Raw genomic sequence first — 26658 nt, forward strand, 5'->3', positions numbered from 1 at the left:
AAGGAAAAAAAATCAGCAAAGCTGAAGACACAGCAATAGAAAGCCTCCAAAAAGAAACAGACGATGGGGGGGGGGCGTTGGAGAACCATAGAGTATTGCTGAGCGAAATGTAGAAGCAGCTAAATAGAGAGCTATCTTACGTGTGTGGACGGGAAACCTCAACAGTACTAAGAGGTCACTTGTTCCCCAGCTGAAGGTCACAGTCAAAGCGAACCCCGGTGAGAATCCCAGCAGGCTCTTACTCTTTTTTTTTTTTTTTCTTTTTTCAGGTGGAAACTAGTAAACTGGTTCTAAAATTTAAATGCAAATTCAAGGACCTAAACTAGCCAAAAACAACTCTGAAAAGCAAAAAGTAGGAGGATTTAGACTTTCTGACTTTGAGACTTATTAGAAAGCTACAGTACGGTATCGGCACAAAGATAGACAAGGATCGACGGAATAGCACGGCCTTCTGAGAGATCAGTGCAGAGCAAAGAATCCAGAAATAGACCCACATATTCACAGTCGAGAGATCGTCAACAAAGGCACAAAGTTAGTTCTGTGGAGAAAGGACAGTTTCCTCAACAAATGTGGCTGGGACCACTGGATATCCATGTATTAAAAAAGCAAATCGCATCCCACACCTGACACCGTAGATTGACATTACATACAAAATTTAACTCCAAATGGGTCACAGACCTAAACATAAAGTCTGAAAGTATAAAGATTCTAGAAAGAAACAAAATTTTTGTGACCTTATGTTCGGCCAAGATTGCTGTAAGTGATGCTAAAAACACAACCCGTAAGGGAAAAAAACGGACAGACTGAGCCTCACTGGAATTAAGACATGCATTTAGAGAATGAAAAGACAAGCCACAGACTAGGAGGAGATGTTTGCCAAACATATAATTTATTGATGAAGGACGTGCCTCCCGAATTTATACTACACTTGAAATGCAATATGGGACAGCCAGAAATGTTTTTAAATGGGCTTAGGATCTGAGCAGACGTTTCAGTGAAGAAGCTAGGCTAACGGCAAATAAGTGCATGAAAAGCTGTTCGACAGAATTACACACTGGGGAAAATGCAAATTAAAGCCACAATAAGATATGGCGGTCCACCTACTGGAACACCAGCTTGTTCTATTCCCCCAACAACTAACCCTTTGAGGTAGTTCATATTATTATTGCTATTTCGTAGAGGAAGAAAGCTGAAGCACGAAGAAAAGACTCCAAGCCTGGTAAACAGAGAACTGGGATGTGAACCCAACACCAGGCATTCAAGAATCCTGGTGTTTAATCAACATGAGTAGACTTCTCTAGATGTAATCGATCTGAACCTTATTTTTGACTCGTTTTTATGTTAAGTGTATATAGATAGCTCTTTGTTAGATGCTTTTGCTGGATCCAGGGAAAGAAGTAGAAAATTCTCTCCACTTAAAACTTAAGTTTTCGGACTTTCCGCACCACTTTGATCATAGGTGGGGGGAGCGCGCCACCTCCCGGTGAAAGGCGGAACTGCAGGCACCTCAAAAGAACGCGTTTTCTCCACCTGCACGGGTTTAAAATGCTCTCGTCCCACTGAATCGGCATCTATATGTTTAACCAGCTTGCCCCAGGTGTAGTCTTGTTTCATCCACTAACCCGCCGGGTGATTTTGTGCAGCTTTCCCGATCCTGCATTCGTAAACAGGGTGCAGGATTTCACCTGAGTTTACCTAAACAGAAGCCTGTATTGGATCGTTGCTCTCTGGATGTTCTGTGTTCCGCGATTTCCACAAATTACAGTGTTTTATGCCCGCAGCAACCGCATGGGGTGGGGGTGGAGATGTGAAATGCCTTTATCATCCCCATTATACAGGTGAGCAAACCGAGGCCAGAGATGAGAAGGCACTGGCGGGGTGGCATTCAGCTCATGAGAACTGGAATCAGGATTTGAACACGACCTCCGACTTCAGAACACGGGCTGTAGAGCCGCGGGTCATCTGCCCTCACGCATTTCACACATCCGCACCCTAGGGAGTCTGGAGGGCTATCCCGACAGACCCTGAAGAGTTTTTAATTTTCTGACAATTTTATTGTCTAAAACTGTTACATTTGACCTACAAAGTCATTTAAAAGGACCCTGAGGGTTTTTAAAACATGATGTGATGATGCTGTGATTTATAATAAACACGTTTGGTTTTCTTCCCCCTTATTGACACAGAGCTCCTAAAACCCTGGCAATTTCCAGAGAGTGAGTTAGGTCTTTTGTTATATTATAGACATGACTTTAGGGCCTCGGCTTGGGACACGGGCTGGTTGCCAGGGAACCAACCCTGCGATTGGAGGGTTGGAACTTTCAGTCCCCCGCCCCCACCCGGGGGTTGAGCCAATCACCAACGGCCAATGATTTAATCAATCGTGCTGGTGTGATGAAGCCTCCGCAAAATCCAAAAGGCCAGTTTGGAGAGCTTCCGGTTTGGTGAACTGTGGGGGTTTGGGAAGAGTCGTGCCCAGTGCGGGCAAGCGAGCCCAGCACCCTCTCCCCGTGACCTTGCCCTAAGCATCCCTTCCACACGGCTGTTCCGGAATTCTCTCCCTTTACAGCAAGAAGAGTCATCCGGTAAGTGGAAAGTTTTTCTGAGTTCCGTGGGTCGCTCTAGCAAATTAATCGAATGCAAAGGGAGAGAAGGTAATGGAAAACTGATCTGTAGCCAGTCGGTCAGAAAACAGTCGACTTTGACAGGCGTCTGCAGTCCACGGAGGGGGGTGTGTGTCACTGGAACCCCCAAAGAAGTATAGCCGGGTAGTCAGGACAGGTGACAACCCAGAATTGCAACTGACACATGAAGTCGCGCGCGGGGGGGGGGGGTGCTGTCCAGTCCTGTAAAACTGAGCCCCTAATCTGTGGATTCGAATGCCATCTCCAGTGAAGAGCATCAGAATCAAGGAACCCGGCTGAACTGTAGGACCCGGGCGCTGTTTGCTGTTTGGTTTGGAGAAACCCCACACTGGAAACCGGGTTCAGAACCCCTTTGGGCACATGCCAAGGCTCCCTGCCTGAGCAGGTGCCTATCCTAAGACCCCCAGGGGATCATACTATGTACCCACGTTGAGAAAGTAAGCTACAGGGGATATGTGCACAAGTGTCTCAGCACCCTTTATGCACATTGAAACTCTCATCACATCGACGGTATAACCAAACTTAGAAAGAAAAAAAAAAAAGTTTTGTTTTCGGAGCAGTTTTAGGCATATGGAGAAATGAGATTTCCAGAATATTCCCTCTCTACCTCCCCCGCCCCCCGGCAATTTCCCCCATTACTAACATCTGGCGTTGGTGGAGTCATTCGTTACAATGGGTGAACCATAATAGTGAATCCTTATTATTAACTAAAGTCCACAGGGTGAGTTCAAGTCCCTTCTTGCTGGTGCAGGGTCTGGGAGACGGATACGTGCACAATGTCAAGTACTCACCATTACACCTGACGCGGGAGAGCTGCCCTGCCCTAAAAATCCCGGGCTCTCCGCCTACTCCTCCCTCCCTAACCCAACCCCTGGCAGCCACCGAGCTTTCTGCTGGGCCTCTACTTTGACAAACTTATTTTTAAAAGCTTTTAAAAACGTAGCTAATTAAGTCTTTTGGCACGTACTGAGTTTTTCCACATTTGAAATGACAACTTCTAGCTCTGGCTTTGTTGTTTCGGTCCTCCTTGCCACCTTCAGTCAGGGGGACCGAAATAAAAACTTTAAATTTAAAATCTATCAAACTCCCTAAACTAAATAAATGTAAAGGAGATGTAAACAGAAATAGACTTTCAGATGCTGATTCTGGTTAGGTTTGCAGCATTCACACTTTCTGGGTTCCTAAAACGGAAAACTGGGCTCAGACTTCTGGAACATGCCGTGTTCAGGAAAAGGGGAAGGCCGTGGATTCCATGGGCCTGAACCGGCTTCCCGTGGGATGATGCGGAGAGGTGACCTGTCCCAGAGGAGGGCCAGAGAGGCCCAGAGTTGTGGGGAAGGACTGGTGTGAGCCGCAGAGCAATGGCTGGGGTACCAAGGAAAAGCCTGCTATTTGGTTTTAGATCAAGCTCAGCGTGCACAGTGGCACAGAGCAAATATGGGGTGGCAGGGGTAACCTGAGTCACGGGGTTGAACTGGACTGAAAACCATATCAAGATTGGTGCTAGCTTGGGCCATAGGGAGCCAGGGAAGGTGCATGTGTAGCAGAGTGACCCATCTGAATTGTGAGGGGAAAGGACCGTATGACATGTAGCAGAGGAGTCCAGTACCGGCCACTCCCTGGTCTCTGCTCCTTCCAGGGACTGCACCCCCTATGCTCTTTTGGGTGTGACCGATTCTCTGGATAGAAGGTGTGCGCATAGGGGTTGTTTCTGGGGGGGAATGTGTTGAAGAAGCATTGTACAAGTCATGCGCTCCAGCTTTGAAGCATGTGCTCAGACCATGGCAACGTGAGACTGTAGGGCCTCTGTCGTGTGTGTCCCCGAGGAACAACAAGCAGGTGTCTGCCCGTGAACCTGTTCGGTAGCCGGAGCCAAGAATGATCTCTGCTGCCTCGAGCCTCTGCAGGCTGGGGGAGGCTTGTCGTGGCCACATAGCCTAGTGGGGCTACCCAGAAACCACTGCAGGCCCAGGAGAACCGGGGTCTGGATGAAGGTCATGATGCGGTGATGATGTCATGTAGCGTCAGCTGTCTGTTGCCACCTCGAACCTGGGGGCTTAACACAGTGAAGTGTTTGTTTAGCTCCTGAGTCTGTGCATTGGTTAGATGGTTCTTCAGGACTCACATACCTGGTGGTCACCTGCAGGTCTGGATAGGGGGCTCTGGACTCTCCCAGGTCTCAGGGTCCCTGTTTTGGGACGGACTTGGCTGGCACCACCCCAGGTGGCTCAGCCTGGCCCCATAGGTCTTCCCTCCTGTGGGATAGCCCATGAGGTGTTCTCATAGTGGAGGCAGAGGGGCAAGCGAAGGTGAGAGCAGCCTCATACCTGTTTTTTGTTAGCTCACTTTGGCTAACATTTCACGAGCAAAGTCAGTCACACGCCTGAGCCCAGATTCTAGGGGTAGAACAGAGGACTTGCTCATAGTGGGGTGACATACTGGGACCAGTTAGGGAACTACACCATCACGTCACACAGAAGTGAGGCCAGCGGACTTGATGCCCGATTGGACATGGAGGGAGACATCATGAACGTTTCTAGCAGTGACTGCCAGCCTGTACCGCCATCTCTACACACGCCTGCCACTCCGCCCATCTAGATGTGGCCTCCGTTTCCCTGCCCCTGGAACCCAGGCTGTCCTTGGGACTTGCTTTGACCAGTGTGATATGAGAAAGAGACCCTGCACCAGATCTCAGCCTTGTTCAGCTGCCACGGAAAGGCGCTCGGCTAGACCACTGAATTTTTTGTGGAGAGACAGTGGTCACAAGGAGGGAGACTGAGGCACACATGAGAATAAGAATGTTCTACTCCGTTCCTGAATGATGCCACATTAGTGAGCTCAGATAAAACCAGAAGACTCATGAGAAATAATAAACCTTTGTTTTAACCACAGTATATATATGTGTTTGTGTGTGTGTATACATATATACATACATATACGTGTATTTATGACTTGTTACGCAGCAGGTGCTAACTGATACAGGGAGATGGTGTGAAGGAAGCAAGTCCGATGCTCACATTTCAGACCTGAGTTCTTAGGGCAGCGGGGGTACCATTCTCTGAGATAAGAACTCTGGAAGGAGGAAGTGGTTTGAGGAAAGAGTTGTGGATAGAAGTTTGTTAGGCCTGAAGGTGTGAAGGATGTGGAAAGGGTGACTACAAGTGGACAGAGTCTTGAGATGTACTCCTCTTCAGAAGTGGTTCTCAAACTTTAGTGCATAAAATTACTATCTGGTAAGAGCGTAAAGAAGCAGATTCCCCAGCCCAGCCCCTGAGTTTCTGATTCAGGAGGTCAGGATGGGCCTGGAAATCTGCTCTGCAGCCTCACTCCTGCCCTCCGGGTCCCACTCCCACATATGGAAAATCCCATCCCCGGTGAGACAGGAAGTTTGGCCCGGGACCACAGGACAGAGATCTGGAGCAAAAAGCAGAGAGGAGGTTTACTTGATTTTACTTTCTAGTGTGGAATGTGAGGATTTTTACAGCCTTATGGGGAGGAGCAAGAAGGGAGGGACTGAGGAGTGGAAGACCTTTCTTCTTTGCCTCGGAGCAGAGAAACTGGCTGAGTGGGAGGGCCCTGGGTAATTAGAGCTCGCAGGGCTGCTGAAGACAGCTGGAAACAACGTGCTGGAAGTGTCTTAGGGGACATCAGTAAGGAAGATCAGAAGCAGGCCGGCCTTGGGCCTCTGCTTTGTGGCTGAGGGGGTAAAAAGAGCGTGCAGTCTCAAGAGTTTGGTGGAACCTTCTGGCTGCAAGCTCCTGGGTAAGCCACTTAACGTCTCTGAGCCTCACTTTGTTCAGTGAAAAGAGAACAGTTTGCATCCTGCCTCCCGGTGTGTGGCACAGTGTCAAAAGCGCAGTCCCTACAACAGATTTCTCTGGCCTCCCAGCTGTGCTGCTTACCGGCTCTGAGACCTTGGGCAAGTCCCTTCCCAGTGACCTTGTCTTCCTACCTGCAAACTGCAGATCACGACAGTCCCCCGGCCTAACAGGGGGACTTTCTCTCGGACCTCTGGGCTTGTTCGTGTGGTTCGTTCCATCTGAAACACCACTCGTCACCCTCGCCACCACCCTTTAAGGGCTTCTTCCCTAACACCCCTGTTGTCTAATGCCATAGCTTTTAGAAAACTAATTACCTGCTTCGTTATCCACTGTGGCGGACAGGCTGGGTGCCAGGACGAATGGCATCATGGCCGTTTGGTGGCACCAGCGGTTCGTACGGAAGCACCTGTCACTGTGTCTTACGGGTGACCCAGCAGGCTCACAAGCCCCACGGCCCAGGTTCATCCCTCTGGCTCCCTCGCTAGCAGCGGTGTGACCTGAGGAAAGGAGTTCAGACATTTGGACCCTCTGTTTTCTCACCCAAAGGCACAAGTTTGGGAGCACCGCTAGAAGGGGTTCAGGCAAGAACAGTGCTAACACCGCCAAGGGCAAGGCTGATGAACAGGATACTCGCATGACCTCCACGAAATCATCTCAGAATCCTTATTCATTACAGACGGGAAAGGGTACCACTCGCTGGAGAGGCAGGGCGGGCGGATGCAGCCTTCCCCAAGCGGCCAAGCCCTCGCCTTACCAACAGCGGGACCCACTGTCATTCTGTGCCTCTCGCTGTGACACCACTGTTGTTCACATGACTCGGGGGCCTTATGCCAAAACCTTTTAACTGGAATCTAATCATGGCGGGGGCGGGGATCGGACGGAACAAGATCCTGGAGTGGGTATCGCATAAGGCGAATGGCCTGGACTGTATCCAAATTCATTCCTGTCCTCAAAGACAGAAAATGGCAAGGGGGCAGGAGAGCAGGACTGTTCTGAATTAACAGCCTGATGAGGACCAACGGCAGGTGCGACTTTTGACGGGATCCAGGATGCGGGGCGGAGGGGCGGGGGTCTTCTTTGGGACAATTGAGTACGTTTGAATATAAAGTGCACGTTAGCTAATAATTTTGCATCCGTATCCGATTGCCTGGGTACGAAAGAGCACTGAGGTCATGGAGGATAATGCCTTTGTTCCTAGGAGCTATATACTGAATAATTTACGAAAGATCTCCACAGCTCGGCTTTAAAGGAAAAGACCAGCCCCAAGCACCGGGCACAAGGTCCGCGCGTGAGCAAAGCCCTCTTTCCGAGACTTACTTCGCGCGGCTGGAGAGTCAGATTGGGCGCGGGGAGACGGAAATACGTAAAGCGTATTCCGGTGACCGCGTAGACTTCGAAGGCAGCCGAATGGAGGAGGTGCCTCAGGGTGAGCGCGCGGAAGGGGCGTGGGTGGAGAGGCTGAAGGGACAGGAGCCACTCTAACTGTGACCTTGTGCCCGCGCAGGCTGTCCCGGGACCGGCAGCGCCCAGGCGGGCCGAGGGGCCTCATGTCAGGGCTGCCCCAACCAGCGGCTCTGCGCTTCCGGAGCCGGCGCCGCTCCCGACCCAGGTGAGGAAGGGGCAAGGCCTGAACCGGAAGTGAAGGGCGCCAGCCCGGAAGAGGTGGGACCCGGAGGCCTTTTCCGAGGAGGGGTGGGCCTAGAGGAGGCGGGCTGTGGAGAAGTCGGAAGAGTAGAGGGAAGTAGTGGGATGGGGCGGAGCCTGAAGGACCGGGGACTGACCTGCCAGTCTAAGGGAGGGCGTGTCTCAAGATTAGCGGGTCTAGGGGCGGGAGGGAAAGGGTGGGGCGAGAGGTTTGAGTGACAGCAGTACGTGGTCGGGTGGAAGGCAGCGTCCTAGGGAATAGGGTATAGACTTTGAACTGGGGGTTGCTCTGGCTTATTCTTGGGCAGCATTGTCTTCCCCCCCTTTTTTTTAAGATTTTATTTATTTGACAGAGAGATAGAGATCACAAGTAGGCAGAGAGGGGAGAAGGGAAGCAGGCTCCCTGCTGAGCAGAGAGCCCCGTTGGGGCTCGATCCCAAGACCCTGAGATCATGCCCTGAGCCGAAGGCAGAGGCTTTAACCCACTGAGCCACCCAGGCGCCCAGAATTGTTTTCCTTTTGAGAAGGAGCATTTCTCCTGTTCATTTAACAGAAATACATCCTCACCTGCTAGGCACAGTGCTCTGTGCTGGGGATACAGCTGTGAATGAGAGAGACGAGGTCGCTGCCCTAGTGGATGTTAGTTTAATAGGGGAGACCCCCCCCCCATTAACCAGTGAGCAAGCATTAAATCATCGCAACGATAAGTATGACAAAGGACACATTGGAGGGTGGGACAGACTCTGGGGATTTACCAAAAGGATCTTAAAAAGCAGGAGGCTGGGACGCCTGGGTGGCTCAGTGGGTTAAAGCCTCTGCCTTCGGCTCAGGTCATGATCTCGGGGTCCTGGGATTGAGCCCTGCATGGGGCTCTCTGCTCAGCAGGGGGCCTGCCTCCCTTCCTCTCTCTCTGCCTGCCTCTCTGCCTACTTGTGATCTCTGTCTGTCAAATTAAAAAAAAAGAAAAGAAAAGAAAAGAAAGGAGGCTGAGAGAATTGTGAAGGAGTTCCACGAGAGACTCAGGTTTAATTCCTGGTTCCCGCAAACAGTATGACTTTGAGCAAGACTCCTAAAGTCTCTGAGCCTCCATTCCCTTATCCAAAATGGGGCTCAGGCTCAGGGTGCCTGGCTGGCTCAGTCCATAGTGCATGTGACTCTTGATGTCAGGGTCATGAGTTCAAGCCCCACATTGGGCTTGGAACCAAGTTTTTGTGTTGTTGTTGGTGGTGGTGGTTTTTTTTTTTTTTTAAAGATTTTATTTATTTATTTGTCAGAGAGAGAGGGAGAGCGAGCGAGCACAGGCAGACAGAGAGGCAGGCAGAGGCAGAGGGAGAAGCAGGCTCCCTGCCAAGCAAGGAGCCCGATGTGGGACTCGATCCCAGGATGCTGGGATCATGACCTGAGCCGAAGGCAGCTGCTTAACCAACTGAGCCACCCAGGCGTCCCTGTTGTTGTTGTTTTTAAGGTTTATTTATTCATTTGAAAGAGAGCATGCTCACAAACAGGAGAGGGGCAGGGGGAGAGGAAGAGAATCCCAAGCAGACTCCCCACTGAACGCAGAGCCAGACCTGGGGCTTGATTCTAGGACCCTGGGATCATTGTCTGAGCTGAGCAGAAACCAAGAGTCTGATGCCCCTTGTGACCTACTTTTTAAATAAGGGACAGGGGCTCCCTGGTGGCGTAGTTGTCAAGCAGCTGCCTTTGGCTCGGGGTCCTTCTAACCCAGGGTCCTGGGATCAAGCACCACGTCAGGCTCCCTGCTTGGAGGGAAGCCTGCTTCTCCCTCTGCCACTCCCCCTGCTTGTGTGTGCTCTTTCTCTCTCTCTCTCTGTGTCAAATAAATAAAATCTTTTAAAAAAAATTTATAGGTGCACCTGGGTGGCTCAGGGGGTTAAAGCCTCTGCCTTCAGCTCAGGTCATGATCTCAGGGTCCTGGTTTCAAGCCCCGCATCCAGCTCTCTGCTCAGCGGGGAGCCTGCTTCCCCCTCTCTCTCTGCCTGGCTCTCTGCCTCCTTGTGATCTCTGTCTGTCAAATAAATAAATAAAATGTTTTTTAAAAAATTATAAATAAGGAGCAGGTAGAATAGTTACTTCATGGTGGTATTATAAGGAATTGAAGCGAGGTGAAATGTTGAGTGCACAGCAGATGTATGATCTGTGGTAGTTATCTGCGACTGGTCCTTATAAATTCCTGCTGTTTGTAAGGGATTCTCAACCTTCGCGCTATGGACATTTAGATCTGGATAATTCTTTGGGGTGGGGTGCTGTCGGGTGCATTCTTAGGCTTTTTTTTTTTTTTTTTAAGGAATTATATGAGAGAGAGAACACAAGTAGGGGGAGGGGCAGAGGGACAGGAAGACAATCTCCAGCAGACTCCGTGCTGAGCAGAGCGCGGAGCCCAACACAGGGCTCAATCTCATGACTAGAGCCGAAACCAAGAGTTGAACATTTAACCTCCTGCGCCACCCAGGTGGCTGGCATCGTTAGACATTTAGCAGCATCTGTGGCCTCTACTCACTACATAACAGCAGCCCCTCTTCCTTGTGACAATCAAAAGTGTCCCCAGGCGGATTTTGCCCGCAGGTTGGGAGCCATGACTATGTGTGAAGCTCTTCTGAAGCTGGGAATATGGCTGTGAACATTTCAGACTGTCTGTATCCTCGTGGAGCTTATGTTTTAGTAAGAGACAGACAAGTAAACCAATAAACAAGAAAATTTCAGAGATGATGATAACTTTTATTTTCTTTGTAGTGCTTGTTATTGTCATTGACTAGGTGATATTTCATACACAGGCTCTTGAAATGGCCCCAAGGATTTAGCTGCTGCTGGTCCATTGAAAAAGTGACACTTGAAATTTAGTTCAGGGACTAAATCACCTGATTTGCTTTCTTTGCAGCTATAGAAGAAATCAAAGAAAAAATGAAGACCGTGAAACACAAAATCTTGGTATTATCTGGGAAAGGTGGCGTTGGAAAAAGCACATTCAGTGCCCACCTTGCCCATGGCCTAGCAGAGGATGAAAACACACAGGTGAGGCCTTGGGGAAAACTGGCAGAGCATCCTATATGAGGATGTGTGATGACTTCTGGAGAACTGATTGCTTAGACTAAGTTGAATTAGTCTCTTGGGACTCTAGATCCTTGCAGAGAGGAGGAGGAAACGCGTGGCCGCTATGCAGTGAGATGAAATGTTTCCTTAGGTTCCCTACCTGTGACAATGGATAGCAGGTGTAGATTTCGTTTGGCATCGCTGATCTTTTTGTTAAGGTCTGAGTTCTTCCTCTCAGTCCCTTTCTGCCTCTTTCTAAGCCAGAGGTCTGCAAAATATAGCCTATGGGCAAATTCAGCCCCTCTCGCCTTTTTACGGTCTATGAGCTAAGAATGATTTTTACGTCTATAAACAGTTGCTTTTGAATTGTTTTGTAGTGTCCTTGATTTTGCCCAGAAAGTCTAAAATATAGGTGATTTTTGAACAACATGGGTTTGAACCACATGGTTCCATTTATATGTGGATTTTTAAAAAAATATTTATTTTTTTATTTGACAGAGATCACAAGGAGGCAGAGAGGCAGGCAGAGAGAGAGGAGGAAGCAGACTCTCCGCTGAGCAGAGAGCCCGATGCGGGACTTGATCCCAGAACCCCGGGATCATGACCTGAGCCGAAGGCAGAGGCTTTAACCCACTGAGCCACCCAGGCGCCCCTTGAGTTATTTTTATATACGAAGGCTGAGGTTTAGATTTCTTTTCTAACCTATAAACGGCCTTTCACTGTTGTTTGACTTTTAAAAAAAAAGTGCTAAAAGGGACTGTAAAGGTACATTTAGCCTGGTATTGAAATTTCACAACTGCCACACATTGTTCCTTATATTTTAGGACTCTAAAAGCTGGATCAGTGTTGTATACCTATAGTAAATAAACCACTGTATGTAAGTAGGAAATACCACCATAAGACCTTGACATAAGGCTTGATACTTCTTCACAAAAAAGCCAGCTACAGCGCAGAGGATCTAACCTGAACTGTAGGACACACAGGCCACTAAGACCCCATGCCAGTATCCGAGGACTCTAGGAATACAGTTTTCAAATCGCTGGAGTAAGAAATTAAAATTTGCTTCAGGGCTGGGCACACCTCTTGTGTGAAGAGCCAGATGGTGAATAATTTAGGTGTTGTTGGCCCTACGGTTTCTATGGCAACCATTCAGTCCTGCCCTCAAACAGGAAAGCAGCCATAGGCAGTCTGTAAACAAACTTGGCTATGTTCTAACGCAATTTTACTATCACTGATGTTTGAATTTCACATAATTTTAACATCATGAAATAGACTTTTTAAAATGTCCAACTTCCCCCACCCCCCCGCCTTCTAAAAATGTAATAACCATTCTTACCTTGTGGGCTGAACAAAAACAGGTACCAGGCTGGGTTTGGCTCCCAGGTTGTAGTTCACTGGGCCCTGGTTTGGTTGGTAGCACCAGAAACACTGGTGCCGGCTGGGGTAGTGCATCTTTGGAGCAAGACTGAAAACTTGGGCAAGGCCCAGCCTTCTCGGGAGGGAAGAGGCTGGAAGATGCTCGGCGTTCCTCTCGCGCACCCAGGCTCTGAATTCTCCCTTATTCCTCATTTCTGTTCTGAGCATTTTAGAATGCTGGCCTGCCAGTGGCTGAGGTGGGCTTCTCTGAAATCTGACATCCACCCTCGGAGATGTGCTCTAGGGAATCTGGGACAAGGGAAGGAAGCTTGGGAGGGTCCCCTGGGCTTAGAGAAGGCGGCCTCTGGCCTGTGGTGGGGACGGATGGAAAGTGTTTGTGGCGGGCAGTCTGGTGGGGCTTCTCCGGGGAAGGGGGCCCGAGGAGGAGGCTGGGCCAAACCGGGGAGGCTTTGAAGGACTTGCTAAGGCATCTGGAAAGCAGAGAGGCAGGATTGGAGCATTGCTTGAGGAGCCTCGAAATGACCGTCAGCCGAGTGTGTGATTTGGGTTTCATTAGAGGGGACAGGAAGCCAGGTGGGAGACGGTGTTCGGGTCTCTGTGAGCAGCCATGAGGGCCCAGGTGAGGGCAATGGGTGTAACAAGTGCCAGGGGACAGATGAGGCCAGAGTCTGATGTCTTCTACGTAGTAAGTGTTCAGTAAATGTCTGTGATAGCAGTCGCCGTTCCTTTACCCACTAACGAACGCGGGAAGCAGGGTGATTATTTCTGCTTTAGTGCCGGGCTTGTGGCCCACCCCCACCAACTACGGTGCTGAGTAGGTGCAAGTCCACTGACCGATCTACTCTGTTAACCGTGTCCTGACATTTGAGGGTCAAATGCGTATTGGCCAGTTGGTTAGCCAAAAACTGATTATTTCTCTGAGACAGTATCCATACCATCCAGAGTGTTCTTTGCTTTTAGAAGCCATCAGGCGTATTTTATTTTGTGTGTGCATTAATTTTTGTTTTGTTTAAAATCAACTAATTAATATAGCATATTACTAGTTTCAGGGTAGAATTTAGTGAGTCACCAGTTGCCTCCAACACCCAGTGCTCGTTACTTGCAATGTCTTAATCGCCATAGCCCAGGAACATCCCCCCCACCCGACTGCCCCCCAGCAACCTTCACTTTGTTTCCTAGAGTTACGAGTCTCCCTCTCTGATTTCATCTTAACTCATTTTTCCTTCCCTTCCCCTATATTCCTCTGTTTTTTGTTTTTTTTTTTTTCTTAAGCAGCCCTCTGCTTTAACCAGGCCAGAAGCAAGTAACCCCTTGGAAATAGCTGTTTATGTAAAATTGTGCTTTTATATAATTCTGTTGTCACGTAGTTGCCTGGACTTGGCAAGTGAAGGAAAACACACCGTCCAGTGTGGAAATCAGGCTAGAGAAGCTGGATTTGTTTATGTGGTGGTGGCTTACAAAAAAAAAAAAAATCCACACCGAGAAAAGTGTATTTCCTCCAAGATCCCACTCATGACTGGGAACGACCCTGTCTCCAGAGGGTGCAGGATAGTGACAGACAGTAGACCCTGAGTCTGGCTGATCACTCTCGGTTAGCACACATTTCTTCCTTGCCTAAATTCAGGAGGGAAACTCCTGGTCCCTTTCCTGTCTGCTGTCCGGTGGAAGCCCATCCCTGCCTCTGAGCAGGGCTCTTCTGCTCAAGGCAGGCAGGGGTCCAGCAGCTCGTTAGCAAAGGGCATGAGCCAAGAGGGAGCAGAATTGGGAACCGCCTCCCTGGTTCACAGGCAGGCCGGGCATGTGTGAGTTGTGGTGAGGGGAGCAGGACACCGGAACTGGGAGACACCGCAGACTCACATCCTGCTTCTCCATGGGAGAAACAGGGGCACCAGCTCCCACGAGTGACCAGGAGGTCGTCCTGCCTTGGGAGCTATAGCACGTCTTGCAGATAACAGGTCTGCTCTGGGGGCTTCCGGACTGAAGTGTTTGAGGCCCATCTCTAGGGCTAGTAGTCTTTGGAGCTGGAAGGGGCCTGATGGTCTCCTGAACGTTTGTTTGACAGAAGCCATTTGTATGAGGTGACACAGCCTTGGGGGGAGTTTGGGTGTGCTGGGTATGGGAAAGTTGTGGATCCTGACAGTATCCTGTTCCACCAGTCTCTGGCTGGGAGAGAGGTGTGGCGAAGTCTGCTTGTCTCATCAGGGTTCTAGCACCTTCCCCAGAGGCCCTGGTAGGATTTCCTCAGGCACGTTTCTCTGCTCAGGTTCTCTAGCCTGAGCAGAAAGGGAGTCCAGTTGGATGGATATTAAGGTAGGGACAGGTTCAACAGGAAGTCTGAAAGGGACAGGACACAGAGCCCCTCAGGGTCTGAATAGCAGGGCCATTCACAGCCTTTTCGGGTACCGCCAGGGGCATGAGTGCCATGATAGGTTTCCTCCCTCCTTGAGTCATTTCACTCAAGACTCACCCCCTTGGGGAGTTTAGTTCCTTGAAACATTAAATTGTTCCCGAAAGAAAGGGCACAGAGACAGAGTGGCTAGAAACCGAAAGTACTGTGAAGTCTGTTAGGGTCGTAGTAGTCTAGTAGTCGTGTAGTTTCCTGAATTGTGAGCCTCTGAGATAGAGTGTTTGTGCATCATTAACACACCGGCCTTGCCTTGCGGCCACGGCATCTTTCTGGTGCTTTCTTCAGCTGGTCCAGCAGAGGGCGGAGGAGGCAAGCGGCTGGTCTCAGGATGAACAGTCTTCGTGATCACGGGTGTGAGGAAGCAGGAGGTAGGGGTTTGCAGGGGCCTGTGAAGCGGGAAGCAAGAAACCAATTCGGGGCAAGTTAAAAAGTTACCCAGACGTGCTGCACTTTGGATGCTTAGTATCTGACCTTTCAAGATGAATATTAACTCTGCTCTTCAAATGGCTCCCAGAGACTGTCTCAGACCTTCTCGTTTATCACACCAAGAAAGCAGAGTGTTTGGGGTGGAAGGAGTGGAGGTTGCACAGATCACCAGCAAAGAGCTTTTCTAGACTTCCTTCTTATTTTAGAAGTTGAGGCTAAGCCATCATTAACTTTCAGCATCACAGCACAGTGGGGCTCGGTCAGAGCTTGGTGGGAGTTTCCACTTGGGCCCTCCTCTCTAGTCCTCCTGGGCTAATGGAAGGAGCCCTGGTGGGGGAGTCGCCAGAACTCGGGCTAGGTCCTGGCTCTGCTGCTTGCTTACTGAACACATCCCTGGGCCTCTCCAACCTCCATTCCCTCTTCTGGAAAGCTGGGATCACAATACCCGCCCCTCGGGCCCATGGTAAAGGCCATGGTAAAGGCCAAATAGATGGTGGCTAGGCCCGAATCTTTAGGGGTCCTGACACCAGCTCCAGAAAATCACCCCAGAGTTAGGCTAGACATGGGGGATGGGGACCAAGACTCTACTCGGTCCTCATTTGACTCCATTTCTTTCCATCTTCTTCCCTTCCTCATTTCCTCCTTCCTCCTTTCCCACTGGTGCACATCTGGAAGATTGTACATTCCGTTGCATCGCTGTTCTGGTCTCTTCTTTTTTCCCAGGTCGCTCTTCTGGACATTGATATATGTGGGCCGTCAATTCCCAAGATAATGGGCTTGGAAGGAGAACAGGTAATAAATCTAGGAGGAACCAGAGGAAAGTATTCTCACGGCACGCCGTGGCCCCGGACTGCAATCCCACACAGAGGGGTCGGCAGAGCCATGCGTTTTTACACGGCCATGCTGAACCCAGGTGCACATTCAGCAGTCTGTCTGCCTCAGCGGCCACTGTGAACTTGGAAGACTGAGACTATCTGTCAAGTGCGCCTGCGCCATTTGAGAACCCTCAGTTTCAGTGCCTTCTCAGAGGGGAAGGGAAATAGCAAGTAAAATGTGGAAGTAGGGCACAGAGACGTCGCAATGCCTGGGAAAGCTAGACCAGTCCTTGCCAGGTGTCTGTACTCTGGAAACGAAGGAATGTTTTTGCCCTTGTTGTCACCCCTGGGGAACTGAGACTGTGAGTGGCAGAGTGACATGGGTTGGGGACACGGCTGCATCACCACAGCAGTCCACGCAGGTGCTGGCCACCCCCTTCTGTCCTGCGTGGTAAGAAGCTGTTCTGGAAAGGGGCCCCCTCAAAGACAGTGCACTGAAATGGGGCTGGGGGGCTAGGATGTTCCCAGGGTGTCAGACGGGCTCATTCTCGATGTGATTGCCGGGCCCTGCTGGGTTGGGGTACAGTGGTGAACGAGGCAATGAAGCCCCCAGCCCTGGGGGGAGGGGGCAGTTGATAGACAGTAGAGGACGAAGCCTGGGTAAGGGGATGGGGCGAGTCAGGGTGCAGCCAAGGGCACCCTGCTGTGGAGAGTGGGCGAGGAGCCTTCTGGGCCACGAGAGCAAGTACAGGATGGCGGAAGCAGGTGTGTCCTCCACACAGTGACTAGTGGCAGAGGGACATAGGGAGGGGACAGGAGCCAGAAGCAGACAGGCTGGGCCTGTGGACTCTGCTCGGGGCTTGGGATATGCTGCCCAGGGTGCTGGGAAGGGCGTGAGGCCGTCGGGGGTGGAGGCTGAGCTGCAGGGCGCACGTCTGCCCGCGCACCCGTCGGTAGCAGGCCCCGTGGCGCGCACCCACTGCACAGCTGGGCTTGCTGGCCTGCGGGCTCTGGGCACCCACCACGCCATCCGCGAGGTTTCTGTCGGCACTGACAGTTCGCACGGTGCAAGAGAGCAGAAGTTCTGCCGTTTTGTTCTCTTGCACTACGGCTCGTTTCATTTCTCCGTCTTCCAGGCCTGCCCCTGTGGAGAACGAGTTTCCACAGGCATGAAGGGTGGCTGTCGTTAAGAGCTGGGTGAACTAGGTGCCGAGGACTGAGCGCACCGCTGGGGGGATGAGCGTGGACTCAGCGTGCAGGCGTCGTGTCATCGTGACGTCCCTCCGAGACGGAGGCAGCGTTGCACGTTAACTGTACTGGAATTTGCGAAGTACATAAAAATGAAGAAGACCTTAAAGCCAGGCACCCAAGACAGCGTGTTCTAGGGTTGCATTTCTGTGAGGTGTCCAGAGCAGGCACATCTGTGGACACGGAGCAGAGATGGGGGTCACCTAGGATGGTGGGTGGCAGGGGGGACATGGAAGGATTGGGCGTGACCGTCACGGGGCATAGGGTAGCTTCCTGGAGTGAAAACGTTCTCCGGCCGACTGGTGGTGGGTGCCCAGCTTTGGCAATAGCCCGAAAGCCACGGATGTGTACGCTTTGAACAGGAGACTGGTGTAGTATGTGAATTAGGCCTCTGTAGGGCTGTTGAGAAAAGAAAACGGGTTCTGTTTCAGCTCTGGGGTTGCTGTAAGGCCCATGTGCTAAGACCAATGTGTACTTGGCATTTGAGTCAGTTCTAGTCTCAGGATGAGGAGGCAGCATGGGGCGGGATGCCGGCTATTACCGAGCACCTACTGGAAGGACAGCATCTGAATCTCGAGGGGGCCCCGTGGGCTTCCTGTTGGCCCCCTCCCCCCCGGGAAGTGCAGCAGACCGGCGCAGACGCTCCGCCGGGGCAGGGTCTGGTCCCCCTGGTTCACTGAAGCCAACACCTTCACTCCCGGATGTGCACCGAGGCAGCCTGCCCTGTTTGCTCAGCAACCCCCGCCCGATTCCTGCCCCGCTTATAACACACGTTACACCCCAAATTCTGTGTGAGCTCAGCCAAGCTTGCTTCCCTGCCTGGACTCACCTAAGCATTTCAGAAAAACCCAGCCCGAGGCATGGGGGTGGGGGGGTAGGAAACACAGCTTCTGTTAACCCACGGCCTCACCCCAGCTGCTGACTCTCAAGTCAGAACTGAGTGATGGCATTTAAAACGATGAACTGTGTTTTATAAAATCGTCCTCCTAATGCGTGGATCTGAGTGTGTTAGAACCATGTCCACGGTGCCTCATTTCTTACCAGCACACGTCGGTGTTCATGTCCCTGCAGGTTCACCAGAGTGGCTCGGGCTGGTCTCCAGTGGTGAGTTTTCACATCTGTGCCTTATTTGCTAGGCATGTGCCCTGGGCCACGTGTTCAGAACGGACACGGTTTGGGCATGCAGCACGGTCCTTAGCCCCCCTGTTTATCTGTCAGCAAGTATTGACTGGGCCACTCTTCTAGACTCAGGAACACAGGTAAGATCAGGGATTGGCAAAGCGTTTCTATAAAGTGTCAGACAGTACGTATTTTCACTGTTATGGGCCACACGCTATCCCATTATAGTGGGAAGGTCATCGTACATGAACGAATGAGAGGCTGTATTCCAGTAAAACGTTCTAGGAAACGCGGAGGTGGGCCAGGTTTGGCCACAGGTTGCCAGCCTAGGCCAGGGCAGCCGAGGACATGCTTGGGCCGCGCTTCCCGCACTGCCGCACGTGGCCCTGGGCCACCCCGTGCAGGTCCCCCAGGATGGTAGCCCTTCTTCCCCCACAATGATTTGTGGAATCAAAAAATGAATAGACCCAGTGATCCCAGGGTCATTTTGTTCTCAAAACAGCTTTTTTAATCTGAGCTCCGATAAACGACAAGGAAGTGCCCTGTGCTGTGGTTTTAAGTGTTCTCTGCTTCATCCTCTCCAGTTCGTGGAAGACAACCTCGGGGTGATGTCGGTCGGTTTCCTGCTCAGCAGTCCTGACGACGCCGTCATCTGGAGGGGACCAAAGAAAAACGGTTTGCCCCTCTGCTTTCTCTCTGCGAGCACGGTCTTCCGAGAGCAGAACCGCTTTAGGTTTCCTTTGCACCGTCTCCCGTCACGGTGGCAACAGTCCTCTGCCGGGTTTTCCGGAGCATCGCGGTGAAGCATCCGGTTGCCTCTGCACTGGCTGGGGAGAGCTAATAGAAGTAGCCAGAGAGCTAATAGACGCTGTTTTATCATTTGTAACATCTATGGTTACTTTCTGTCTTTGAAGGCTAGGTAACCCTTGGGCTGTTTCACTGTGGTTTCACAGTATTTTGCGTGCAGGAAGCGTGTGAGGTAACTAGCAGGGTGGTTGGGCAGGAGGCTTTAAGGGAAGCAGGCAGGAGTGGCCCTCACCGGGCAGGGTTGCTCGGCCTTGGCACTGTTGCTGTTGGGGGCCAGGCAGTCCTTGGTTAGGGGAGGGCAGGACTACGCTTCAGGCCGCAGGATGCTGGCCGCACCCCTGCCTCTACCGTCTGGATGCCAGTGCCTCCCCCCCGCCCCCCCCCAATCGTGACGGCGACATGTCTCCATCGTCACAGCCACTGCTGACAGACAGCACAGGCGGGGGGCCCGTGAGAATCCCAAAGTGCCTGAGGGGCTGCAGGTACAGAGAAGGGAGAGCAGAGGCCTCAGCGGCTCTGTGGCGCACTCTCTGCAGGCATGATCAAGCAGTTCCTCCGTGACGTGGACTGGGGAGAGCTGGACTACCTCATCGTGGACACCCCGCCCGGCACGTCGGACGAACACCTGTCGGCCGTGCAGTACCTGTCGGCGGCGCGCCTCGACGGGGCCGTGATCATCACCACGCCTCAGGTGAGCGGGCGCCCGGGGGCCGCTGGCACTGGACTCGGCCGCATCGGAGGTTTGTCTCTGGGACCCAGGCATTTGCTGTTCACAAATAAGCATTCCACAGTTCTTTCTGTCCCCAGGGGAAAGCCACGGTGGCTCACAGTGGCCTTTCCCATTTCCCTCACAAAGCTGGTGAGACCCCTGTGCTGTCAGAATCCGGCTTGTCCCTCGTGGTCAGGTCACCCTGACTGTGCTCACGCAGCAGTCCCAACGGCCTGCGTGCTGCTTCCGTGCGCCTTGCCCGGCTTCCCGTAGAGCTGGCCTGGGGTACAGACCCATTTCTGGAGAAGCTGTGGTCCTGGCCCCTTCTCCAGCTGTGTCCGCCCCAGGCACCTGGAGGCCGTGCTGCGCCCAGACTGAGGAGAGCGCAGGGGTGTCCTCTGGAGTGAATCCAGCAGTGAGCAAACACGGTCAGGTCTGCAACAGGCTTTACTGTCGTTGCCAAGAAAGTAATAAGATTATTCCGTTCAACCAGACCTTCTTGTCACAATACTCTTCTCCACTCCTAAGAAAAAAAGGCAAAGGAGGCTTTAGTCTGTCCGTGGATCAGTCCTTCCCACCCTCAGGCCTCACCAGACCTTCACAGACCACCAGCAGGCCAGGCAGCAGGGGAGAAACAGGCCGGCCCTCCCTCACGCCCCCTGCGCCTCCCTGTGCGGCTCACAGAGGAAGGTGGGCGCTGGACGCAGGCACACACGGTGCTCCAATGTGTGACGGGGCCACGTGAAGGTGCCCGGGTCAGCGAGTGCTGGCACAGGATGTGTCTGACCGCACTCTGGTGCCCTGTGAAGAGGGTCTTGGGGTCACGGGAAAGGGCAGGACACCACGTAAGTGGCGAGAGGTGGGGAGCCCCTGGCCCAGCGGGTGGTAGTGAAGACGGACTTAACAGTGGTTTTGAATTTTTACCAGCAGTGTGGTCATGGGTGGGTCCCAGCCACGTTACCCGGCAGGAAGACAGTCTGTCTGGAACGGAGCACTGTGATGTGGGATGTCGCTGGTGGGGAGGTTTATGGGTGTGGGGGCAAGGGGCACACGGGAACTCTTGCTGCTGGGTTTTGCTGTGAGCGTAGAACCACTGGAAAATCACCAGTTAAGCAGCAGCGACAATGCAGTTGGTGCAAAGATGGCCTCCCCAGAGCCACATTTATTGTGAAACCGAGCATGACGTCCCCCGTGGGGTCAGGAGGGAAACACACTGAGCAGTTGCTGGCTTTTCTCCAGGAAGCCGTGGGAAGACGCTCGGCATTTGTGTCCTCTTTGTGTGGAACTTCTCTGGAGAGTGGGACTTAACAGTAGGGCCACCCACCTTCTCAGAGTCCTTCACGGCTGCAGGCACAGGCAGGCGGCTCTCTTTTGGGGGTCCTTTTTGACAAAGCAGGCCCTTTTCTTATAGGACCTCTAAGGAGAGAACCGCAGAGTTGCTGTGACCAGTTGAAACCAGCTTATTTTCTAGCTAAATGCCTTTTTGTCTGTACCTCAGTCTCAAAGGGACTGAGAACCAAATGTATGCCGCAGGAGAGGCGGCTCGAAGCCTTGAGCCTTTGGGAGCCCAGTTACTTGACAACAGCAAGCAAGGAATGGTGTGTCTGTGACTCCATGACCCGGGGGGAGGTAGAGAAGATTCCAAGCCAGGAGGCTACACTACTTATCACTGTAAAAGGAGGTTTTAGAGTTCAGAGGTGAATTTTATCTGAATATGGGAATATTCCTTATTCTCTTTTTTGTCCATAAAGTTGTTTGTGTTTATAATAGTCTAGATCAGAGGTTAGCAAATTTTTTCAATAAAGGGTCAGATAGTGAGTATTTTACCCTTTGTGAACCACACTGCCTCTGTTCCAAACACTCCCTTGTACCACTGGAGGACAAAAGCAGGCCCTGATAACATGTAGAGGAATGGGCATGGCTATGTCCAGAAGTTTATTTAGAAAAAAAAAAAGTAAGGGCACCTCCGTGGCTTAGCTAAGCATCCAACTCTAGGTTTTGGTTCAGGTCATGAACTCAGGTCATAAGATCAAGGCCCGGGTCAGGCTCCATGCTCAGTGTGGAGTCTGCTTGAGTTTCTCCCCCTCACGTATCCTGCTACCCCCACACACACTCTTTCTGCTCTCATATCTAAGTCTGAACAAAAATAAAAAAACACGTCCAGATTGGGCCCACAGGCCATACTTTCCTATCCCCCAGTCTAGAAAATACTGCACAGTTTGGCTCAGTGTAGTATATTGATGAGAAAATAGAATGTGGGGATATTGTAAAAGGTCACTTTTCTGTGCATTAATTTTAAGTTTGCTGTCTGGCCGTTCACGTTTATCCTCTTAGGGTTTGGGGGGAAATAGCCCCTAGGATCGGGCTCAGCCTGTGGTTGGGAATAGAGAGATTCTTGCTGAACTAGTCTCCGAGGCTTTATGGGGAACCCAGTGCATCTCACCGGCCGTCCCTGCAACCGCACAAACGGTCTTTCTTCCACTTTGACCTTGAAACAAATGGTCTTTTGAACCTTGACAGGAGGTGTCCCTCCAGGATGTCCGGAAGGAGATCAACTTCTGCCACAAGGTGAAAGTACCCATCATTGGAGTGGTGGAGAACATGAGCGTCTTCGTCTGCCCCAAGTGCAAGGTGGGGGCACGGCCGCCTGGGGCGCAGCCGATGGGTCCCTTCCTCCGTGGAGAAGGGAAGCCTGGAAGGGGGTCTCTGGAACACTGTTTCTGCTTTTCCCCGTCATTTGGGGAAGTGGAATCACAAAAGTCTCTATTGCTGATTTAATGAAATTTCTTCTGGTGGTTAATGTTTCACATTCAAACAGCCATTTTTTTTCTAAGTTGCTTTAAAATGTGGTCCATTTTTAACGACTCTGAAACAAAATCCTAATTCTTCCCCTTTTGACTTGCCTCACAGAAAGAATCTCAGATATTCCCCCCAACAACGGGAGGCGCGGAGGTCATGTGCCAGGATCTGAAGATCCCGCTCCTCGGGAAAGTGCCTCTGGACCCACACATAGGTGGGTGAGCCCATAGCCATACTTGGCCTTCACACCCCGCTCAGCCACCACGGGCACGGTTCTGGGCAGGGGAGCAGCAGACAAGGACCCCACGCTCAGGAGCTCCCCTGCAGCCCAGAGAGACCATAAACTGTGCGGGCATGTCACCCCGGGAGCGAGCAGCCCTCACTGTGAGGCGGGGTGGGTCCTGGAAGGTGGGGTGCAGATGGCTCAGAGACGTGCTAGGAGGTCCCAGGATAGATTTCACCAAGGAGCAACAACAGGAGGTGGAAATAACAGGTGAGTGTGCTGGTGTCCCATCTCAGACAGGAATTGGCTTCTGAGATGAGAGTCATGAACAGAGTTAGCCTCGAAAACCTTTTAGGAAGACCTCCTACCTCCCGGGAGGTCCAGCCCAGTGCAGACGGCCCTGTGGGTCTCGGCAGTAGAGGGGAGCCTTGGCCTGCTTACAGAGGCCCCGTTGCATGAAAAATGCTCCCTTTTTAGTACCAGAGTCCCCAGGTCCTCTCCAGATACTGCACAGGTGGCAGCAAGGCTGTGGGAGGGGGTGGTAGACCCTGTCCCCATTCTGTGTTCACTCTCGGGTATCAGCTGCTGGGTGGCAGGGTCGGGAGGGCCACCCCCACTCCTTAAAGGACACCTGCCTCTAAATTGTTGTTTCCCTGAGGTAGAGTTCAACTTGCTTAAGGTAGCCAAGCAGAAGTGGTGGGACAGTAGGATCAGCTGCAGGGCCTGGGCCACAGGGAAGCCCGGGGAGCAGCCTGGAAGGTGGGCTGGAGCCCAGGTGGGGGCAGCTTTGCAGCCAAGCCTGGGAGCTGAGCCATCAGGGGTTAGGAAGTGGGAAACCGAGACGGAGCAAGGGCACGGGGGTGAGTGCCGAGAGGGAGGCCTCTAAGCGGCCCTGTCGGGGAACGGGGGATAGGAGGTTAGCACTTGTTGCGGGCCTGGGCCTTGGCAGGGAGGAGGGACACAATGAGCGGGAAGATGACAGGAGTTTTGATGGGTGAGGAGAAGGCCGGGAGTTGTTCGAACCATCTAGAAGATGGGGACCTTCGTCAGAAAGTGACCACAGGACCCAGTGTTGAGAGAAGCGCTAGGTTCCCCCTCGCATGCTGGGTCTCGAGGCAGGGGAGGCCCATTGCCGGGGGCTATAGAAAGGGGGGGCCTAGAGCATGATGTGGGGGTGTGGCCTAGGGGGGCCGTGCGGGGATGAGCAGCTGCCGGAGCACCCTGGCTCCCAGCAGATCCCAAGAGCCTTCCTCACGTGTGCTCCCCCAGCCCGAAGCACTGCCCTGCTCCGTGCTTTCCTGCATGAGACACGGATAGCCTGCGCAGCTTAGCAAGGGTACAAACCCCCGGCAAATGAATCTGTGTGTGCTGACCGGACGTGGTGCTGAGTCTGCCCACGTTCTCCCTGCAGGCGTGGGAGCAGGCGTCTCCTGCGCAGAGGCCACTCGAGGCAGGAGGACACACAGGAGGGGTGCGATGGGGTGGCCAGGGACATCCAGGCACACTCCATGCCGTCAGCCTCTGGGTGTGCTACTGCCTGCTTCCAGGTCCCTAGGACAGGAGTGGCAGGCAAGAGATTGGGGGACGCCTGGCAGGGAATGGAAGGAGAGAGGAAGCGGGGCTGGCGGAGGGGGAGGAGGGTGTGCCCTCCTGCCTGGCTCCAGCTTCGGCCAGGTTTTTCTTTTTAGGGCCATTTTTCACAAAAAAAGCCAAGGTTTGAGCACTTTGCAGTAGATGATAGCAAAGCTGCGGGCCCCAAGTGCAGCTGCGCTCCGTCCCAAGCCCAGCGAATGAGGTGCCTTCTAGCGGGCAGGCCTCAGGACAAGTCACGAGGCCTCGAGCCTCACTTCTAGCTGCAATCACGAGGCCTCCCCAGACCTAGTCCAGTAGTCCAGCATATTCCCAGGGTAGCCTGGACTGTGCCTCTGCTGCCCGCTTCTCCTTGTTCCTTCCCTCCCTTGGTTTTGCTCTTTGAGGGGACAGCTGGCTTTGCCAGGACCCTCCAGAGGTTGGGGAGCAGAACCGCTGACCTGCTTCTGTCGTTGTGCTGAGCAGGGGGCCGGGGGCTCCGCGGAGGCTCAGGGGCACGCAGAGTGGAGGGAGGGGCAGAGGGAGGAGGGACAACAGCACCAGGCGAGGCGGTCTCGTTCCACGCGGGTCTTGTGTCCCATTCATCTCATGTGAGTCCTCTGCTTCGCTCTTCACCACAGGTCAGAGGGGCTCAGGGTCTCCATGTCACAGGCCCCAAAGAGCCCCTACTTCACCTTGCCACTATTTTCTTCACGGATTTTTTTTTCATTTCTCTAAGGTAAGAGTTGCGACAAAGGACAGTCTTTCCTGACGGACGCACCAGCTTCTGCAGCCGCTCTAGCCTACAGAAGTATCATTCAACGTACGTGTGCCTGCGAGTCCCTTGGGTCTAGAGGGCTGCCCGGCTGGGTGGGAAGGTCCCACTCAAGCCATTTGTGGGTCATCAGGCTCCCCGCTGCTCGGCCTCGGCTAGAGACAGTAGTGCTCGTGGGGGCTGGAATGACCCCTCAGCCCAGGAAGCCAGGCGGAAAAGAAAAGAAAGAGAAAAAGAAAGGGTGGGGGGGAGAGGGAAGAGAGAAACAAAGAAGGAGGGAAAGGAAGAGGGAAGGAAAAAAAAAAAAAACACCACGTGCTGGCCTGGAACGTGCTGGGGAGTGGCCCACGGGGGCCCGGCCGGCATTTTAAGGCCACTGGAGTGGAGCAGGTCATCAAAGCTGTCAGCTGGTGGGCTGTGACAAGTTCCTTTTGCCCAGGAAAACAGTGTCCGGGGCGGATACCGGCATGCCGGGCATCTTGATCTGTGGAATGCATCGACATAAGGTCTCCAGCTGTGCACTGAGGCCCGTGGGCAGATTCAGGGCATTGGCAGAAACAGGACCTTTGGGGGAGTGCAGCCATTGGGGGGTTCGGCCCTCGCCCGCAGTGGCAGGGCTGCCGGAGAGACGGGCACAGCCTCACTGCTTCTGTGTTGTCTCCTGGTCCAGGGATCCAGGAGTTCTGTGGTCACCATCAGCCCAAAGAAGAGCACCTCGTTGGTTCCTGAGACATGAGCTGCACGTGGAGCGCAGCCTGAGCAGCCCGGGGACAGAGCGGGGGTCTTGGGCAGAAAAGGACCAGACTCTGGTAGGGCGTGAAGTCATTTTTGCAGACACTTTAATTGTATTATTTGTATACTTTTCCACATACATATAAAGGCATTCTTTACAAACACGCTGTCTTAAGAATAAAAATGTCTCCTCAAACCTCTCCCCAAGGCCTGCTTCCGGAAAACGGACAGCTGGTTGGTCAGGGAGTTCTTCTCTGCTGGAAGCTTGCGGAAGGACAGCCTCTTGCTTAAGCCACTACGGCCTCAGGAGAGACGCCTAAAAAAGAAGCATCTCAAAATCCAGTCATGGTTTCGAATAACATGGTCCAAATGCCGCTGCTTTAGATTGAGGGGAAAATGCAACCAGCCCCAAAGAGCCCTTCAGTCACCCCTGTAGACAGAACAGGGGGGCCAGGCCCGTGCCTCATGCGCTAAGATGCGTTCACTGTCCAGTAATT

The 26658-nt window shown here is 52.4% G+C and overlaps 2 protein-coding genes and 1 long non-coding RNA gene across 9 annotated transcripts in view; 1 reads left to right on the forward strand and 2 right to left on the reverse strand.

The window, feature by feature from the left end:
- Positions 1 to 2791: 2791 nt before the first annotated feature.
- LOC122896009 lies at positions 2792 to 7975 on the reverse strand. The gene is made up of 3 exons (XR_006382345.1): positions 7781 to 7975; positions 6778 to 6960; positions 2792 to 4698 (listed from the first exon to the last, which is right to left on the reverse strand). It is a non-coding gene; the product is annotated as an uncharacterized LOC122896009 (long non-coding RNA).
- NUBP1 (nucleotide binding protein 1) lies at positions 7853 to 26325 on the forward strand. 5 transcript variants are annotated; one of them, XM_044233940.1, is made up of 11 exons: positions 7853 to 7889; positions 7968 to 8072; positions 11004 to 11137; positions 16089 to 16157; positions 18500 to 18532; positions 19132 to 19222; positions 19891 to 20045; positions 22584 to 22694; positions 22974 to 23076; positions 25394 to 25477; positions 26100 to 26325. In XM_044233940.1, exons 1-11 carry the CDS (start codon positions 7871 to 7873, stop codon positions 26156 to 26158), a joined length of 963 nt encoding a protein of 320 aa, XP_044089875.1. In that variant the 5' UTR covers positions 7853 to 7870; the 3' UTR covers positions 26159 to 26325. The 5 variants fall into 5 exon arrangements, with proteins under 5 accessions (XP_044089875.1, XP_044089872.1, XP_044089874.1 ...); XM_044233937.1 differs by lacking the exon at positions 18500 to 18532 and adding an exon at positions 18565 to 18687; XM_044233939.1 differs by lacking the exon at positions 18500 to 18532 and adding an exon at positions 18565 to 18687 and having other exon boundaries at positions 22584 to 22631.
- TVP23A (trans-golgi network vesicle protein 23 homolog A) overlaps positions 20504 to 26658 on the reverse strand; it is a 37369-nt gene continuing 31214 nt past the window's right edge. For 2 of the 3 annotated variants that reach the window (XM_044233936.1, XM_044233934.1), the window contains one exon: positions 26252 to 26477. The gene's annotated coding sequence lies outside the window, so the exon portion shown is untranslated. Of the gene's footprint in view, positions 20587 to 26251; positions 26478 to 26658 lie in introns of those variants that run through there. The other variant, XM_044233935.1, reaches the window with a different exon arrangement.

This window comes from Neovison vison, chromosome 14, assembly GCF_020171115.1.
Source record: "Neovison vison isolate M4711 chromosome 14, ASM_NN_V1, whole genome shotgun sequence".
NCBI classification, from domain to species: Eukaryota; Metazoa; Chordata; class Mammalia; order Carnivora; family Mustelidae; genus Neogale; species Neogale vison.